Source organism: Fusarium flagelliforme (assembly GCF_020744385.1).
Source record: "Fusarium flagelliforme strain FIESC 12 MPI-CAGE-AA-0113 chromosome Unknown B0J16scaffold_1, whole genome shotgun sequence".
Lineage (NCBI taxonomy): Eukaryota > Fungi > Ascomycota > Sordariomycetes > Hypocreales > Nectriaceae > Fusarium > Fusarium flagelliforme.
The window spans coordinates 5,297,611-5,315,771 of record NW_025763503.1 but is presented as its reverse complement, the minus strand read 5'-3'; the positions used below and the strand labels follow the sequence as shown (position 1 = coordinate 5,315,771).

General features: G+C 49.4%; 7 protein-coding genes across 7 annotated transcripts; 4 read left to right on the top strand and 3 right to left on the bottom strand.

Annotated features, from left to right (window-relative positions):
• Nucleotides 1–402: 402 nt before the first annotated feature.
• B0J16DRAFT_391745 (uncharacterized protein) lies at nucleotides 403–1,293 on the top strand (the record flags this gene model as incomplete). The annotated part of the gene is made up of 2 exons (XM_046131951.1): nucleotides 403–507; nucleotides 558–1,293. The coding sequence occupies 2 exons, from the start codon at nucleotides 403–405 to the stop codon at nucleotides 1,125–1,127; spliced, it is 675 nt and encodes a 224-aa protein (XP_045989656.1). The 3' UTR covers nucleotides 1,128–1,293.
• Nucleotides 1,294–2,132, bottom strand: B0J16DRAFT_32630 (putative methionine-R-sulfoxide reductase SelR). The gene is made up of 2 exons (XM_046125984.1): nucleotides 1,811–2,132; nucleotides 1,294–1,761 (listed from the first exon to the last, which is right to left on the bottom strand). The coding sequence occupies exons 1-2, from the start codon at nucleotides 2,034–2,036 to the stop codon at nucleotides 1,379–1,381; spliced, it is 609 nt and encodes a 202-aa protein (XP_045989655.1). The 5' UTR covers nucleotides 2,037–2,132; the 3' UTR covers nucleotides 1,294–1,378.
• Nucleotides 2,133–2,719: 587 nt separating this feature from the next.
• B0J16DRAFT_32611 (uncharacterized protein) lies at nucleotides 2,720–4,782 on the top strand. Its single transcript, XM_046125968.1, has 2 exons — nucleotides 2,720–3,020; nucleotides 3,071–4,782. Exons 1-2 carry the CDS (start codon nucleotides 2,903–2,905, stop codon nucleotides 4,639–4,641), a joined length of 1,689 nt encoding a protein of 562 aa, XP_045989654.1. The 5' UTR covers nucleotides 2,720–2,902; the 3' UTR covers nucleotides 4,642–4,782.
• Nucleotides 4,783–5,012: 230 nt separating this feature from the next.
• On the bottom strand, nucleotides 5,013–5,360 carry B0J16DRAFT_378455 (uncharacterized protein; the record flags this gene model as incomplete). The annotated part of the gene is made up of 2 exons (XM_046130922.1): nucleotides 5,013–5,171; nucleotides 5,226–5,360. 2 exons carry the CDS (start codon nucleotides 5,358–5,360, stop codon nucleotides 5,013–5,015), a joined length of 294 nt encoding a protein of 97 aa, XP_045989653.1.
• Nucleotides 5,361–5,873: 513 nt separating this feature from the next.
• Nucleotides 5,874–7,949, top strand: B0J16DRAFT_32583 (uncharacterized protein). The gene is made up of 2 exons (XM_046125913.1): nucleotides 5,874–7,565; nucleotides 7,619–7,949. The coding sequence occupies exons 1-2, from the start codon at nucleotides 6,367–6,369 to the stop codon at nucleotides 7,680–7,682; spliced, it is 1,263 nt and encodes a 420-aa protein (XP_045989652.1). The 5' UTR covers nucleotides 5,874–6,366; the 3' UTR covers nucleotides 7,683–7,949.
• On the bottom strand, nucleotides 7,912–9,869 carry B0J16DRAFT_32589 (uncharacterized protein). The gene has a single exon (XM_046125926.1). The coding sequence runs from the start codon at nucleotides 9,758–9,760 to the stop codon at nucleotides 8,216–8,218; it is 1,545 nt and encodes a 514-aa protein (XP_045989651.1). The 5' UTR covers nucleotides 9,761–9,869; the 3' UTR covers nucleotides 7,912–8,215.
• Nucleotides 9,870–10,378: 509 nt separating this feature from the next.
• Nucleotides 10,379–13,705, top strand: B0J16DRAFT_32569 (uncharacterized protein). Its single transcript, XM_046125901.1, has 3 exons — nucleotides 10,379–11,549; nucleotides 11,599–13,433; nucleotides 13,515–13,705. Exons 1-3 carry the CDS (start codon nucleotides 10,625–10,627, stop codon nucleotides 13,575–13,577), a joined length of 2,823 nt encoding a protein of 940 aa, XP_045989650.1. The 5' UTR covers nucleotides 10,379–10,624; the 3' UTR covers nucleotides 13,578–13,705.
• The last annotated feature ends 4,456 nt before the right edge of the window (nucleotides 13,706–18,161 follow it).

The following is an 18,161-nucleotide window of genomic DNA, read 5'->3' as shown; positions in this document are numbered from 1 at the left end:
CGGGCGCCAGGCTCCGATATCGAAAGACTCCCCATGATAAATTCTTGTGAGAATCGCTTACATTGTGTGTGATACGCCTCAATTACCAACACATTCGTCTGACTACCGTCAAGAGCCGCAAGCTCAAGTGAGATGAATGCAGACCATTTCTGTGTCGCCTCACGATTTGAGGACATAAAACGTCCATCTATGCCCCAAAATGGACTCAACATAAGTCTTTTAAGCCATTGGAGTTCTTGAAAAAGGCCACTAGGTATACCAATCACGATTGCATCTCACTGCATTCTGACTTATACCATAATTTCTTGACGGTTGTTTTTGACGGAAGTCACAGAAACACCAACAACGCCTCAGAAACAAATACAGTCATCTACAAGAAAGCCAACCGGGTCCTTCAATCCAATGGCTATCAAGATAATCTCCAAAGCCACATCCCCAAGCGGTTCAGTGCAGAAGAAAGGAGTTCTGGAAAACAGTGGACAAGGCTGCTGCGAGGTAGTGTACCAGGTATTGTTGTCTGAAGCTTTATATCATCATACGATACTAACTCATCATAGATCCCTCTCCTAAGCCAGTTTCATACCACACGTGGAACTGTGCTCTCTGCAACCCGCTCGCTGGAAGCCTCATTGAGAGCACGATGTCGTCGAAGACAGTTGTACCACCAGCGGAAGCCCGACTGTGGAAAAAGTCAAGTGACCAAGACCGACACTCCAAGTTGCCGTGCTGGTTACCATAAAGATTCATGTTCAGTATGTGTATATCCGGAAGACAATCAAGACCAGGAGAGAGACTTCTCAGCCAAGACCGACAGTACTTACCCCGAACCTGCGAGGAATAGATACCGGAAACCAATCAAAACCGTGGAGCCACTAAGGATAGAAGATTTAGAGGAGAAATTAGAATGTTTAGCTCTTTCTACGGAGAACAAATCACTGGGAACTGTCAGCCCAGATTTTGAGGAAGCCTATATGCGAGGAGAACCCTTGACTCCCCCCGAGATCGAGTTCGCCGAACAGAGTGATCTGGAGGATGATTATTGGACATGGGATCAGGACACACAACAGTTCACGCACTGGGATGAGGACTCAGGGGAGCGGGTTTGCTTTCCCGAGAGGTTCGACTGATGTAATTGACAAATTAGAGGTGAGGTGGAATTCCTATATCATAACAATACGGCGTAGTAAGTGCCAACTCGGGCCTCTGTAAGATCGGTCACTTTGAATTGAAACACTTTCATTAATCAATCTTATTGGTTATTCAACTCTTGTGATGATACAACTGCTTTCTCTGCGCCAAATACACCCCGTTCATTCAAGCAACCGCTCGTATCCTCATTGTCTCATCAACCGCCTTCCTAAGCTCCTAAGCGTCAAAATTAAGCCTTGCTTTCAGGCTTATCCTTAACAACCTTGTCATTGGGTGAAAAGCTGAGACTGACGCTGTTCACACAATGACGCTCATCAGTGGGGGTATCGTAGCCCTCACCCTTGAACACATGTCCTAAGTGACCACCACAGTTGGAGCAGACAATCTCGGTTCGTGCCATGCCAAAGGTGCGATCCTCATGACGAACAACAGCACCAGGGATGCTGTCGAAGTAAGCTGGCCAACCACAGCCGGACTTGAACTTGTGGGTAGCCTTGTAGAGAGGCGCTTCACAGCCCGCGCAAGTGTAGACGCCCTCGTCAGGATAGTGCTTGTCGAACTTTCCTGAACCGGGAGGCTCAGTACCCTTCTCACGGAGAATGCGGAATTGCTCTGCTTTGGTCAGTTACTGGACGAGATCATTGAGTAAGTCTTAACTCACCCTTGTTGAGAACGGCTCGCCACTCGTCGTTTGAACGGTTATCGGGATAAGACATTTTGGAGTTGTTGTTGGATGAAGTGCCAAATAGAGCGCCCAGGATAGGAATTCCAGACATAGATCGAAGAGGAAGAGGTCGATAAGCCAAGTGTGAAGTCAGTGGAGGTCTCACACGAGTAATGTTTGAGAAAGTGAAGAGAATGTTTGATAAGAATGGAGAGAAGCGCATTTGGATGAGAGGCTTGATGCGTATATTTATATTTTGATCTAAGAACGAGTTGCCATTCTCATACAAAAGATAGACGTTATAAATCCAGGGTCTTGATTAGTGGCAAGCTGTGGAATCATTTGCATCATCGAGTTGCTAAGCAGTAGCACAGCCACAGCTGAGAGTATGAACCAGTTATACGCTGCAAATGTGGCTCTGACTTTGGTTTTCGGGCTCGAATACGCTGATGGTATTCCAAATACGGCAGTACCTAGTCCCTGACAAGCAATTATTTGGCGTCGATTATTCAACAGTATTTCCTCAATACGTCCAAGTCAGACTTGAAGTAAGAGGCTGTCTTGCTTTGTTTCAGCCCCAGTATAATATCGCAACGTGGCTTACAAGGAATGCAGCTCATTGTATGATACAAAGTCAATTAAGAGAGTGTAACAAATTAATACTAAACAATTTAGCGTTTCAAAGTGTTCATGATAGTTCCTCTGATCCTTTCAAGAATTGATAATTCAGTCACCAAAGTTAAAGGAGCAGGTGTCATGTAATGCAAGGTAGAAGCTTCGACCTCAGCATCTACTTGTAGCATCCCCGCCAAATCCAGGGGCCAGGTACCTACCATCAAAGAGCCCAGGCCCGTGCCCGCATCAATTCCGCTGGGCTCCAACTGCTAATGATAACTAAAACATCACCGACCTGACCACCTTGGCACCTCCCTATCGACCTTCATCCACCTCAATTCTAGGCACCTCTTTTAAACTCTAGGTTGCCACTTTACAGCAACGCTCTTTAAGAGTGAACTCTGCAAAAACCTCATTCCGAATCTTGCGACACCTCAATCTGACCTCTCCGTCCTTTCTCATCACAACATCATCATGTCCAGGAGAGCCCCGAACCCCGCCGCCGAGCGGGCGGCGCAAAATCAAGCTACCATCAAGAGTCTTCTCAAGTTGGAAGCCAATAAGGTCTGCTCTGATTGCAAAAGGAACAAGCGTACGATATAATTCTTAACTTTTGTATTGTATCCCTACTGACTTGACCAGATCCTCGATGGGCCAGCTGGAACCTTGGCGTCTTTATCTGCATCCGATGCTCAGGCATCCACCGTGGCATGGGCACTCACATTAGCCGTGTCAAGTCTGTCGACCTCGATTCCTGGACCGACGAACAACTGCAAAGCGTTCTGAACTGGGGTAATGCCCGCGCCAACAAGTACTGGGAGGCCAAGCTCGCGGCTGGTCACGCCCCCTCCGAAGCCAAGATCGAGAACTTTATCCGAACAAAGTACGAACTCAAGCGATGGGTAATGGACGGTCCCATGCCCGACCCTGCGTCCCTCGATGCCGACGGCGACGACGATGTGCCTCTCAGCATTGTCAAGGAGAAGCAGACTATAGAGCGTAAGGAATCCATCAGGAAGGCATCTCTGGGCAACTCATCAGCACCAAAGCCTATGTCTCCGCCTCAGGGGGACCTCATCGGTGGAGATCCTGTTCCTGTACGATCAAGCAGCGCTGCTCCTCAGGCGTCCAAGGTCCCTCCCAAGGGCGAACCCGCTCCCCCAAGAGCAACAAGCGGAAAGGATTCTCTACTCGGACTCGACTTCTTCGGCGAACCTCAGGCTCCTCCACGACCAGCCAGCACAACCGGCACAGCCCCCAGTGGCCAGTCGCGACCCGATTTGAAGCAGTCTATCCTCTCTCTATACGCATCCGCACCTCGACCACAAGCCCAGGCTCACCCCCAGCAGCCTTCATCTGCTGGAGGATTCGGTGGTCTCGCTTCTCCTACTTTCAGCCACCAGTCCCAAGGCTCAATTGGCGGCGGTTTCAATGATGCCTTCAGCAGCCTCAGCGTCTCCTCGAACCCACCCAAGCCTGCTGCCCCCGATCCATTTGCCAGCCTGGGTACTGCTGGCCGTACTACATCTAGCAGCAGTAATGCCTTTGGTGGTCTAGGAGGTGGCAGTTTCTTTGATAGCAAGCCCTCGCAGCCTGCTGCTCCCACTCACCAGCATCAATCCTCAAACTTCTCCAACTTTGGCGGCTTTTCCTCCCCTGCACCTGCGCCTGCTGCAGCTCCCGCACCGGCCGCACCCAAGCCCGCACAGTCATCTGCTATGGGAGATCTCTTTGACCTTTCTGCGCCCGTCACTACATCGGCTCCCCCACCACAGCCCGCGGTTGCTTCTACTAGCTCCGTCTTCAACCTCTCATCCCCTCAAAGCCCGCCCGCCGCTGCACCCGCTACTACCACAACCAGCTCTATGGGTGGCTTCTCTGGCGCCGACGTATGGGGTGGAAGCGAATGGGGTGCTCCTGTAGCTGCCCCGGCCCCTATGCAGAAGGCTCCTGAACCACCAAAGCCTGCCGCTAACGACTTCGGATGGGGCAACACGGGAGGCGCTTTCGCCAACACTCCTATAGTTCCCGGAGCATCTGGAGGCTTGACATCTGGTGGCTTCAACCCTATCTCATCACCCAAGGTTTCGGCCGACGAGGAATTCGGAGGATGGGCCAGCAGCGGCCCTGCTGCCACTGGCAGCACCAGTCAAACAAAGTCCAGTGGTGGCTTCGGTGGAGATGATGACTTGTTCTCTAATGTGTGGCAGTAAGTGGTGTGCTTTTGGAAACATTTAGATGGTTTATCGGCAGGAAGTTTCTATAAAATGGTTGCAAGCATGTTTAGGCGTTTGCATGTTAGGTGTCATGTAAATGCGAAAGGGGATGACTTAAATTGTACGACCGTTACGATTTCGGCACAAGTGATGAAGCGATGTGAAATGTATTCAAGTAACGCCGGCCCAACGCTGCCAAAACAGTAAACTTCCTGGGGATAACTCTAGCCTTCTGGTTGTGGACACTCGAATGTCTGGGATCCCCCATATTCTTCTGGCTGTACATAGCACAGTTAATAGATATCCCATATCCCCTTACAGTATAATAGCATTTCCCAATTCATCTTAGACGCCTGCGCTCCCAAGTCTTAGAAAAATAGTTTTGCGCCGTAGAACAACACCAAGAAAACGCCAATCACAATTCCTGACAGCTTGAGGATCGCAACACGGTTTCCAGATGCAGCCATGCGGGTTAGACGACCGGCGGAGCCCTTCATCTGTGTGGTCATTGAGGAGAAAGTATCGGACTGTTAAGACGTCAGCTGCCAAGTAGTTGTAGCAGATGGGTTCGTTGGACGGACGGTGTTGTCAATAACATCTTGGGCTCGGGCGTTATCGTAGATGTCGACTGTTATGCCGCGAAGGGCGGAAACCTTAGAGGATAGTTCATCGAGGCGCGCATTGTTCTGGCGCTCTCGCTCGTAGGCTTCGGACATGATGGGTGAGGTTATCGTCGGATTAAGGGAGTGAGTTGCGGATGAACAGGGGCTGTCGGTAGTTTATGCCCTCGATCAAGCCAGAATACGTGAGTCGTGTCGTTGTTTTTTGTTTCTGCGTGGTAGAGGATAGGTAGCTTTCGGTTGTCGTAAATCAGTCAACTTTCTCAAAGTCAAATACCAAGTTATGAAAGGGGTCCGATTTCCAACTCAACCCCGGCGGTCATGACGCTCCCGCTTTCCATGGGTTCCAGAGTCCGCCACGCGCTGCCCGGACGTTAAACAGTACGTACTCTGTAGATCGCACCGCCACACCTCGAATTTACGAGCCACTCTTCACTCCTCCACACCTAGCGAAACTGGAGATTTCTCCGCCAAAATGCAGCTGTACCTTGACACCCGAGGCGGGGCAGTGTGTTACAAGCAAGGCATAACGAGAGGATATGGTTGGGCAGTAGGGCCGCTATGATTTCAGTCAATGATGTTCTTGTTATGATTCACAGGTGAGTTCTAGTTAGGTACCTGCGCCACATGAATTGGGAAGCTTTAGGTGCCGTGTTGTTGCATCTACCTTAACTAAAAGTAAACTCAACGTCTGCACTTAATCATCAACTTAGTACTTGCTATATACTTCATCAGGTATCGGTCGATCCGACAATATTTTGTATTATATATATCGCCGTATTATTTACGACAGTCGCTCGCTTACAGCCAATGCTTGGCCGGGGAATCGTCGAGGCGCAGCAATAACTTGTCTGGTGACGACGCAAGCCGGACAAGCTACTACCTATACCTATCAACCCCACTCAATCGCCCTCTCGTACAGTGAGAGCTTCTTGGCTCATCTCCTTCAACAACAGTTTTTAAACCGCACATAGTTATACCCTTCTCATTCCACTTATACCCCTTGTATCGCTAGGAACTCCTTCCATTGTACCAAGATGGGCATCAACAACCCTCTCCCGTCGTCTATGGCGTGTAAGTCGAAACCCTTGATTGCCTACTCATGATCGCGCATCATGAGCCCCTCCCAACGAACCATGTAGCTAAAGACTCGGACCGTTGCGAGACAAAGCTGACACAACTCTTCACAGCGGAATGCAAGAAATGCGGCAAAATCCTGACGTCTTTTATCAACCCTCGCCAGTCTTTCGGCCCCGACAAAGTCATTCCTCCTTCCATTCTCGAAAACGCGAAAGGCCTCGCCGTCATCACTGTTCTCAAGGCCGGCTTCCTCGGCTCAGGCCGCTTCGGTAGTGGTCTCGTTGTCGCCCGACTTCCCGACGGCAGTTGGAGTGCCCCAAGTGCTATTGCGACCGCGGGTGCCGGCTTTGGTGGTCAGATTGGTTTCGAATTGACCGATTTTGTCTTCATCCTAAACGATGCGAGCGCTGTCAGGACATTTGCCCAAGCCGGCTCTTTGACTCTTGGTGGCAATGTTTCCCTAGCAGCTGGTCCTGTAGGTCGCAATGCCGAGGCGGCTGGTGCTGCTTCACTTAAGGGTGTTGCCGGCATTTTCAGTTATTCCAAGACCAAGGGTCTTTTTGCTGGTGTGTCCCTCGAGGGATCTGCCATTATCGAGCGTCGCGATGCCAACGAAAAGATGTACGGCCAGCGCTACACAGCACAGCAGCTACTCACTGGTTCTGTGCGACCGCCTCCTCAGGCTGCCCCCCTCATGAACATTTTGAACTCGCGCGTATTCAGCGGCATGCGCGGCGGCACCGACGACGCTATGTATAACGATGTCCCTGTTTACGATGAATCGCACGACGATGTTGTTTGGAATGGCCGTCGCGGGTCTGCAATGGGCGAGGGCGTGCAGCGCGATCGTACAGGCTCATACGACAATGGTTTCGGAAGACCAAGCCGGTCGAACACATGGCAGGACGATGTATATGACAGACAAAATAGTTTTGGTGGGCCTCAACGCTCCAACACAGTTACCAGTAGTGTTGGTGGTGGTGCAGGCAACGACTATGTTTACCGCGACAGCCCCTCAGGAGGTTTCGGCGCCGATAAGAAGGCTGGCCCTGGGCGTCCGGCAGCTCCCAAGCCCAATTTCGGCGCTAAGCAAGCACTGCTTAAGAAGAATGAGGCTGTCGCCGTCTACAACTTTGACGCGGACCAGCCAGGTGATTTGGGCTTCAAAAAGGGTGAGGTCATCACCGTCCTGAAGCGAACTGAGAGCGAGAACGACTGGTGGTACGTATTTGAAATCCGCTTGATTACGAGTCAATACAACTAACATCGTATAGGACTGGACAAATTGGCACAAGAACAGGCATTTTCCCCAGCAACTATGTCAAGATGAAGGAGTAACGGCTGTCTTTGTATCGATTTAAATACCCTTAGGCACTTTTTGGAATGGATATCCATGGATACATACGATGGGTGTTTTGACTTTTTTTATTTATTTTATTCCCGTTGGTGGTTTTCAAAAGACTGTTTTACATTACTACATTACTACATTACTGCATTGCTACGTTGCTACATTGCTACATTTCGTGATTTGTTGGGTTTTTAAGCTCGGGTCTCTTAGCATATTCCATGCACTTTGGCCGTTTTCTTCCCATGCCGTGTAATGGGGGCTTACTGTATGTTCCCGAAGTTTGCTGCCATGATAGTCGACAGCCAAATTCCAGGGGAATACCCAACATATGCGTATCTAGATAGTCATGTTGTCGCTCTAGTTCGGTCGGAGTTTTCATAATGAAGTGATAATGGTACTTCTCTACTTTCGACTACACAATCTGAAGGATGTAGGACATTTCCCCTCTTTGAGTAGTTTCATTTCCTCTCAATGATATCTGGGCATATTCGGTACAGTGGCTGAGAGTCTAAGTCTCGATGTTTCAAGCAGCGGTATCCAATGGTGAAAGAATTCCGTCTGCCTGGCAGTAACATTGTACATCCTTACTGCCCTGAAGCCGTTTCAACCAGAAGTCCCTCCTCTTCTCCCAAATTCGTTCCAAGTATAGTTCTGCGTGCCGCGTGTGATCCTCGCAGTTAGCAAGCTCTGTCTCGTACTCTTCGAATAAAGTTACAGTCGCTTCATGTAAGTCCCTCAAAGCGTCGGGATCAGTAACAACAAGTAGAGGCGAGATATCATGCCCGGGAGACCTTGTCTCTAAGTTGGCAGTTTCTAGAGAGCCTTCCAAAATATTCGGTTCCGAGGGAATTTCTGTCTGGCACTGTGTGTCTTTGTATGTATTTCGTTTGGGTTTTCTTTTGGAACGCCTAACTTCTGAAATAGAGATTGTAGCGTCGTCACTTCGTCTTTGGTCTGCATCCGGCAGAACACCAGGTTCTTCTATTGCTACGTCCTGCAAATTCGACTGGCGTTTTTCACCCTTTGCTCTCTTGCAAGGCACATTTGTAGCTTGGGCTTTCCTCTTGTCGCCAGTTGTCCCACCTGAGGAATCAGCTGGTGCTCTTGTCTTTCGGGTTCTGGGGCCTTTGACAGCTTCGACTGGGGTGCTATCTTGCGGCCCAGACTTTCCGCTTGCTTTTTTGTCTTTTTCCCTCGACTCAAAGGGGAGCTTTCTTGGTTGGGGCATCAAATTCCGGTATTCCTGGGATTCATGTTGAGAGAATCGGTCTTGTTTCAGCTCCCTTGTTGCCTCCCTCCTCAGCGACTGGACAGATCTTTGACTACTGGAATTGTTGACCTGAGACTGCTCAAGGCTGTCTGATCTGAAGTCGCTTTGTGTCATATTGTTAGGCGACGACCAGGAACCTGGAGATAGCGAGTTTCGAAAAGAATTCGGCTCGATACCTTGCCTGAACGAATGAGCTGAGGGTGTATCAGGAACAAATAAAGCCCTGAGAGGTGAGCTGACGCGAGGCATGTGTGGGTATGTGTCTCCTCCAAGAAACATGTTATATGGGTTCAAGTGTACAGCAGCTGGCGGTGTGTTTACTATCCCATTAGCGACGGTATATGGGTGAGCAGGGACCGAGACATGTCTTTGAGTATGTAAAGCCCGAGAGTCTGGAAAAGCTGATATAGGAGAAGGTTGGTAGGGGATGTTGAACATTGTAGCAAATGGTGGATTATGTTGAGTCTCTGGCTTTCTCGGCGTATTCAACGGCAAGAGAGAGTGAGCCGCAGTCGATGACAATAGCGGACCATAGTTTACCGTGGTATCAGGAATTGGAGGATTTGTGAGGAGTGAAGTTGGTATCGTCTCGCCAATATGAAAGCCGGCTTTCTGCAACAGGCAGACAGTAACATTAAAGTCTCTCTTCTCGTCGAACTGCACAAGAATTGCCTGGGGCTTCCCAGGGAGAGAAATACACAGTCGACTAGCTTGATTGTTGATGGTGACCATGTCGCTGGCGGATTGCGCACCTCCTTCTGCCACAGGAAGTCGAAGGGAAACCTTGACTGTTAGCATCCTGTGGTCTCTTCACGACATATTCATACCACTTGTTGCACATCTTTGCGAATGAGGACAACCAGTGTACCCAGTTCTGAACCAATCTGTCTTTCGCCTTCAATTGTCAAAGTAAAAGCGCCGTGCGAAAAAGATGAATTGTAAGCCCTGGTAGATGCGCCATCACGTATCTCAAGATACACAAGAGGGCAGTTAAGCACAGGAGTTGGAGGACCAGGCATGGTATGCTTTCTATATTGTCATATAATTGAGCAGGTAGCAAAGAAACTGAGCCTTGAAGAGGTACTTGACAGAAGTAATGCAGTTCAATGCTTTTTGCTCCTTGGTTTGCTTTGCAGGTCGCACATCCTTACCTGGGACAGTCACTAAAGAGCGTTCCTTCCACGTAGGTACTCGACGAAAACCCGCTAATCACCTGCGCATGAGCAGATAGGCTGCACCTTCCTCCCTGACATTTGATCTTCATCGTTCATCTCTAGGAAGGAGCACTTGAAGTTGAAGAAGAACCACATCGATTGGCTGGTTTGCTTAGCGGATGGTCACGTGGAGATAAGCCAGCTTAATCTCAACTGAGACTTTCGACGCGCCGCGCCAGCGCAAACTATCAGCACCGACCCATGCGAATTGAATTCCAATCGTGGATTCGGCTACATTCATCCACGACGTCTCCAGAATCAATCAAGAAATCAACAGGGAGACTTCCGTAAATTGCTAGATATCGCGTGGATGCGCCTGCTTGCAGCTGATCTTTATTAACTGCGTGACGCCCAACGCAGCTCGACGACCTGTACCTCGACCCTCCGTTAGCGCGCGCATTCGCATCTTAGACTCGCCTGCCCTTCAACCCCGAGACGATCGACCAAGATGGCTCCCGTACGCAACGAGGTGCCGCCGCACACGATAGATCGCACTCCCGAGTACGAGGAGTTTATGACACGACTCCGCGATTACCATGTCAAGAGAGGCACTACACTGGACCCGGAACCCAAGGTTGGCGCAACACATCTCGACTTGTTCAAGGTCTTCAACCACGTTGTTGAAAGCGGTGGTTACGACAAGATATCGGAGGAAAAGTTGGCCTGGCGTCGGATGGCATCTGAGCTCGGTATCTACTCGAACAATGAAGCCTCGACTGCCTTTTCGCTAAAGGAGAAGTTCTACAAAAATCTTGCTGCATACGAAATCAGTACCGTGCATGGCAAGGAACCACCGCCAAAGGATATTCTAGAGGATGTAACGGCCAAGGGTGCTGCCTTGTTGACACGTACCAGGGAGAACTACCGCGGTGCCAAACGGGAGAGTAATATTGGTGCCACAGACTCAGCGGCATCGGGTGATGATGGTACACCCGTCCGTGAACGACCTGTTCCAGACGCCGCTGCTAGTGCGCGAGCATCTAGGGGTTTAAGAGAAGCACCTCCTCAGCGTGTCATTTTCCAACCAGACACTGGCCCTTCACGCACAACAAGGCACGCATCTGCTCACCATGCAAGCACTACCAACTCGCCAGCCGTCAATCCTCCCCAAACTCCTTCACACCACCCGAATATGCATGTACCTCAACAGCAACACCAGCAACAACAGAACTACCAGGGAAACCGTGGGCCCTCGGTGCATCACCAACCCGCGACCCTCGAAAATACATCTAATTTAGTCACTGCGTATCAACCACGGTTTTCTAAACCCCTGACGCTTCGTGCTGTCTCAACCCCCGGCAACGCGCCTAATGAGTTCCAAAAGCCTCGCCAGCAGACACGTCCAGATCCTCGTCAACCAATGCAGCCTGGCAGTAAGTTTGCCTCGTTATCATTTGCGCAAAGACTGACATTAGTATACAGCCGGGTTTGATGGCCCCAATATTTACATGCGATGCTTGAACGCTTTACGATCAAACATCCCCGCAGAGCAGGCTTTTGCACTCAACCACTTAGTTAAGATCTCGTTTGAGCGAGGCGACAAGTACAAATTCGATTCCTTCCCAGGTCTTGCCGAAGGGCTGGTTGACAAAGCTCTTGAGGTGGGCCAGCTTTTCTATCATGTCAACTGGACTGTATCATGGAACATTCCTCATGACACTAGCGACCCAAACGTTCTCGACGGAAATTATGGAACACAAGATATCTTGGAGCGAATCGACAATCTCATCGAAAAGGACATGCCCGATGTTCTTCAGACCGAGTCCTTCGCAGACAACTTGGTCCTGGTAACTGAAGCTGTCCTGACGCTACGCAACATGGTCACTCTTCCAGAGAATGCTCACAACTTGTCCGACTTTCCTCCTATCAGGGATCTTATCTGCATCATTCTTCACCTGCCTCAGAGGGATTCGCTTGTCGAGTTGAAGCATCTTACTCTGGACATTGCAGAGCAGCTAACGCCCTTCATGACTCTGGATTCAGATGATCCCTTGTACAGAACTCTGTTGGCACAGATGACATCCGACGACCGAGGAACTATTCTGACAGCCCTCCGTGCGCTCGGCCGTATCTCGATGAACCTCGAGGCTACAAACAAGCTGGGCAATGTTCCCGGACCCGTGCTTCAGCGACTTGCTAGTTGGCTGTTGCTCAACGACGATGAGCTTATTGATGCCTGCCTTGACTTCCTCTATCAGTACACCGCTGTCGTACCAAACGTAGACAACTTGATCCGTTCTTTGACGCCAGAGAACCTGGTTAACCAGCTCGCTCGCTTGCTCGCTCACGGCGCACAAAAGACGCAGCGTGATTTTATTCTAGAGCCCGAGCAAAGAATCCCTGCTCGCGATCAGATTGCTCCTATGCCTGAGGACCTGTTGCAAGAGATGCTCAAGCTGGAAGAACCCGATCGCGTCCACAAATGGGTTCGATGCTTCTTTGAAGAGGACAACAACTCATATGTGACACAGCTGGCTGCTTGGCAGGCGTACCAAACCGCCTTCGTCGGGCCCCTAAAGACTATTGGTCAGCCACTGATTACACCTGCCGACTTCATCAGGAACAGCACTTCGGTCTATAAAGATTCGAATGCGCAGGTCCTCCGGGACCCGGGTGACCCACAACAGAAGTTCATCATCCATGGCATCCGTGCCAGACCGAAGCCCCTTGGTATGGATGGCTTAGAGTATGGACGGTGTCTGTGGGCCTCGAATCCTGATAACATGCTCGAGAAATGCGGTCACTTCTACATCAAGGCCGAGAAGATGTGGGAACACATTCTCACAGATCATCTTCACGAGAAGCGCAATGAAGAGGGACAATTTGACAATGTCGAGAAAGAGTTCACATGCACATGGGACCAATGTGCTCGTTTCCAGAAGCCTACCAAGATGCGTCTTCAAGAGTTCGCTCGGCACATCAACACACATGTCTCTTTGGCTTTGCCCAATGAAGCGCACAGCCGAAAGCCAGAACGCTCATGGATTATTCCAGCCAAGACCATGACTGTAACCTTTGAGGAAACCATGACAGTACGTGATGAGCGAAACCCAAACCACCCACCCCAAGCCGCCGGTATTCCTCTCAGCGCTGCGCTTGTGCTGCGAAACATTGCCCGAAACATCGTGAAAACTGAGGCAGAGGAAGAGATTCTTAAAAAGCAGACAGAGATGGGTGAGAGTGGAGGCTGGAATGAAATTCTTTTCAGGCCGCTTCTGCCGCGGTTGTTTGAGATACTTGCGGAGAACAGAGCAATGGTATGTTTCCTTTCCAGAACCCTAACCTCCTTTTTTCTTCTTCTTTTTTCATGGGAGTATTGGTTCTAATTTTATCGGCAGAGTCAATACATTTCATCATTACTCGATCTAATCCGGATTGACAACGAACGTCAGGATCAATGATACTTTCTCATCGAACCGAGATTGCTATTCTGAAAAATTGTCTTATCAATTCTTTTAGAACTATACTTGCTGTCAATTCGTAATAAGGAGAATCCTTAGGGCGCAAATTATGCAAACAAGGCGTTTAACGGAGAAGTTCTTGGGGTAATGTGGTGTTGAAAAGGGTATTGCACACGGATTCACGCGATAGAGTCCTTGCGCGGGTGGATATTGAGGGTGTTTGCATGACATTATGCTGTTTTTGGAGGAAACGAATTACATTTGTAATAATACCCTGCCAGTGGCCGATACTGGCCTGGCCATTCGTAAATATATCGATATACTCGAGGGCTGAAGATATTGATGGCGTCCATATGCAGGGCCTCTCTTTTTGAGATGCCTTAGTATCATTCTTCTTTTCACTTCTAGGCCATTACATTGGTAGAAGCTCATTAATAGACTACCCGCACAATCTGAATCAGGCGACATGAATCGCTTACAAGTAACATTTTTGTGCCTCGCTCTAAGATCAAAGGAACTGGATTACCGGCCCGGGTACTCTCTGAGATGAAGATCATGATGATGGTTTTAGTACCGGGCCGGCCAAAGTCGCGGTTTTCATGTAGTCCTTGTTCGATAGCGAAGCAGCTAATGCAGTCCTCATACGAAGCATGAGGGGACCGCCGCAATGCGCAATATTGAACGTCGAGTAATTCGCATGCGGCTGATCAATGCTGGCCGTTCAATCTCTCCAATTTGATGGGAATATGTTCCGCGTGTAGAGGTTGGAGGACTGTGCTTTTGACGATACTCTGGAACCCCGGCATGTGCTTGGGCCTTTGACAGCTCCCCACTAGAGTACACGATGCTGCAATCAATAGTCAAGGGGGGCTGCGGGTGAGGTATTGCGTGCCGTGATGGATACAAACGATAGTATGCCCGCCCCATATTGACGGGGAAAATAAAGCTGACGCCATAGTTGAAGACTCCTTGCTCTTCAGTTCGATAATGATTATATCACACTGCGAGGTTTGACGTCAAGTCTAATGCAGGAACCATCGAAAGCGTCTGTTTGAGGGAATCTGCATCATCGTCATATTCTACTGTAATGCTGATTGACAGGTGACGTTCTCTTGCAATTGAGTTCGCCTGGAAGTTGCCCCAGTGGATATTGAACAAATCGGTTGTAAACGAGAGCCACTGTGGGTCAGAAGGAGATCCAAGTCCGCTCCATCTGTGGTTTCCTTACATCAGCGATGAGTTTTTCTTTTTTGCAGGTAGATACAAACGGAATATCGTCTGATGTTTGGATGTTCCTGAGGTGGATTAACCCGCCAGAAATATCATCAAGGGCTGGCTACACACCGTCTTTTGAACTTCTGGTGTAAGTCATCTCAACCACCCAAAGACAAGGGGAGTTTACCTTCAGCAATGGCTTGTCGTCATAAACGAAGATCGTCACTGCTACCAACAAACTTAATCTCGTCATATCTGTGACTAGAAAGAGTTTGGGATCAAAACCCCCCACGAAATAACTAAGCACCCTTTGTCATTGTTTCTGGTATCTCTCAGGCCACGCAACCGAGCAACGGAGAGAGAAGAGATTCTTGGACAAGGGTAAGAGTGGTGTGAACCAATAGGTAAGCTAGTGTTAAGGCTGTCTTGGCAATTCTAGGTGTAACCTGGACTACCCAAGCAGACGGGATGGCACACCGAAAGGTGAAGGATTTTAGCTTTGCGCCTACATTTGTTGAATAGTTAATAGGGTAGGGGGAAAGTGAAACTTCGTTGTCGCTCAACTACAGCATTACAAAAATAATATACCAGTAAGACTTGTGTTTGACACGATGGTATTAGTGTTAGTTGAGCGGAGACCCAATACGTGTCATGTCTTGCGAATGGTGAACACCAGACACTCTCACCTGGAGAAACAGAAGCGGTCTCGGTGAGAGCTGGACTGGAGGTTCTGACTCGACCAAGACGAGGGGATGTGCCAGGATCCGTGTTACCCGGAATTGAAGAATGAAACCAACCGCCTGTGGTTGCTGTTGACTGATGTCAGGGGGACGCGCAATAACAAATGTCAAGTATGGTTTGGTCTGTGTTCCTCAGCTCGGATCGAAGGAATACCGTGGCATGTTTTCTATATTGGTGTAAGGTTAAAACTCTCTGGTTGGATGGCGGTCTAACAGTAAATCAAGTGTCAAAGAATCCATCTGCCTAAAAAGATGGGAACAAAGCAGAATTTGCTCACCCCCAAGAATGACATACCGACTACTGCAAGCCGCAGCGTGCGTCGAATGGGCCCGGCGACCATCAATTGTCGAATCACTTCGACTAGGAGATGAAATGCTTTTTTGTTCTGGTGTTGAGGCAACGCCGCATTTGGAGCTAAAAATTTCTTTGCCGGGTGGCTTGACTGCCGCATATTGCATCAAACTATACCAGACCATACATACCATACCAAGCAAATGGAAGCCAAACAGAGAAGCCTGCGGAAGTCCAGACTATAATCAGGCGGGGAAACTTCAAGACATGCCCCGGAACGCTCGGACTTACAAGAGATACTATGCTGACTTTGTTTTGCAGTTTTTGAGCGTTATCGTCTTGATCTTGGCCTGCAAAGAATTGTTGGAGATCCGGGCATCATCTCCATGTAAGCGCCCGTTGTGGATGAGGTGGGGGCATTTAGGAATAGGTACCGAGAGAAGAGCTACCCCTGCAACGTCCCGAGAAGCTTAAGGAAGCATCGTGAACTTGGGGCGCTTCCAGTCTCCCCGCGACCCGCCATAGCTCGTAGCTCCAAGCTCCCCACGCTTAATGATCTTCCCCTCCACTTAGTGCGTCCAATCCTTGAAGCCCCCATGTACTTGTTCTCAACTTTGCTCCGTGCTGTAACCCAACAAAGCTTCTATGGTTTGGAAAACTGTCGAAGAATGGGATCTGTAGAATTTTTGTCGTGTTCGCGTTGCTTCGATTACGTCAATGGCTGGTCCTTTGCGCAAAGTTCGCGTTTAACAAGGGCACGCAATGATGTTGTATCGTGTTTGTGTAGCAGGGTTCAAATTATAGGTACGAGCCGAGCGAGGCAGGCATGATATGAGATGTGGATGTGAGACGTAGGACAGTAAAAGAATAAGAAGCTACCTCTAGACCGTCTGTCACCTGAGAGAAGGGAGTGTTCTAATGTGGGCATTGACAAGCATTTCAGTAACCCCACGTTGTTATCGAGGGAAATGTCAGAGCAGATGCGGCAAGATCTGGTCGAGGTTTGCGTAGAGGAAGGTGCAAATGATGGGTGGTTGCCAGTCATAAGTTTTGGACCACAAAGGAAGGATCGATTGGGTATGCCAACATGAGGCAAGAGGAAACAACACCAACCAAGCTTCTTTCTTAATGTAAAACATGATGGAAATTTCCATCACCCGCATTCACAGCTAAACAGAAACCCCAACCCATTCAGATCACATCATAGGCTAATGAGACGATATTTTGAGCGCCAGTCAATCAATCCCCCACATTGCAATGCGTGCCTGGATGCGCCTCAGCTGTGGTCTAGTCTAGGTCAACCTCTTGACTTGACAGGAAATGCAACAGCCCTGGCTTTGACCCTGTCAATCGATCTTGTGACCATCACAAATCTCCATTCCGTCTCACATTGGACTGAACCCCCGGTTGATGCGACATCGGTCTCCCGTGAGTCCAGTCCAAGTTGTTGTGCGACAGCTACGGGAGGGGACTCAGACTGCCCCCCCTTTCTCAGAGTTAGACCCAAGCTAATAAGCTTCTAATTCAGGCACATAGCATGAGTAAGTACGTGCCTTGTACTTTCTTGTTGCTACAAACATGAGTTCATCTCACCGTCTTACACCGAAGTCGGTCAAGAATGCTCCTCCCTTGCTTGCTTGTTTGCTTGCTCGTTCTAGGTCCCAGGAGGACACCAGAAGGCGTGCCGGCCGTTGCTCCACCTACACCTGCGTGCAAGGTACGTATGGCATCCGTCATCTCTACCTACCTTCCTAGGTATATAAATCCATAGCCACACGGGGTTAGTTTCTATTAACTTTCCATCACAACCGCGCGCACCTTCACATTAACTTCACACAGCCCTGAACCAAATTGTCTCCTCAAAGTGGTATGTTGGACCCAACAATCCATCTTCATCCGCTTCCTTGATGTCGTCGTGTCAGTACCTATTTGGAGATAACGGCAACTAACAAACTTACGCTTGTATAGACACTTCCGCTATTAGCTCTCCCCACACCACCTCTAGGCGAGATATCTTCGTTGCATTTGCCACCAAGCCTGCAAGCCCCGGATCCGAACCATCAAGGCCGCATCTCCGTCGTCCAAGGTTACCAGCATAGATCAGGACAAGTCCAACAATTGCCGTTCTGGAGTCGCTATTGAAGAGCCCTGAGGATAACACCGGTCCTCCTGCAGTCACCTAAGCTTTCAATAACCTTTTCCTTGACAAACACTGCCAAACACTGCCCTGTCATTGTTAACGGAGTTTCCCTACCGCAAGATCGGCAACGCAACACCAAATCTGATACTGGTCTTCGCCTTCACTCTCACTTCCGGTTCCACAGTTTTGTTAGTCCA

Bases quoted from the DNA above. Each gene is read 5' to 3' on its own strand.
- B0J16DRAFT_32630 (XM_046125984.1), bottom strand. From the start codon at position 2,036: ATGCGCTTCTCTCCATTCTTATCAAACATTCTCTTCACTTTCTCAAAC. The intron at 1,762-1,810 runs GTGAGTTAAGAC...TGACCAAAGCAG, and splicing joins GCGAGCCGTTCTCAACAAGG to AGCAATTCCGCATTCTCCGT.
- B0J16DRAFT_32569 (XM_046125901.1), top strand. From the start codon at position 10,625: ATGGCTCCCGTACGCAACGAGGTGCCGCCGCACACGATAGATCGCACT. The intron at 11,550-11,598 runs GTAAGTTTGCCT...ATTAGTATACAG, and splicing joins TCAACCAATGCAGCCTGGCA to CCGGGTTTGATGGCCCCAAT. The intron at 13,434-13,514 runs GTATGTTTCCTT...TTTTATCGGCAG, and splicing joins TTGCGGAGAACAGAGCAATG to AGTCAATACATTTCATCATT.
- B0J16DRAFT_32583 (XM_046125913.1), top strand. From the start codon at position 6,367: ATGATCGCGCATCATGAGCCCCTCCCAACGAACCATGTAGCTAAAGAC. The intron at 7,566-7,618 runs GTACGTATTTGA...AACATCGTATAG, and splicing joins GAGAGCGAGAACGACTGGTG to GACTGGACAAATTGGCACAA.
- B0J16DRAFT_32589 (XM_046125926.1), bottom strand. From the start codon at position 9,760: ATGCTAACAGTCAAGGTTTCCCTTCGACTTCCTGTGGCAGAAGGAGGT.
- B0J16DRAFT_32611 (XM_046125968.1), top strand. From the start codon at position 2,903: ATGTCCAGGAGAGCCCCGAACCCCGCCGCCGAGCGGGCGGCGCAAAAT. The intron at 3,021-3,070 runs GTACGATATAAT...TGACTTGACCAG, and splicing joins TGATTGCAAAAGGAACAAGC to ATCCTCGATGGGCCAGCTGG.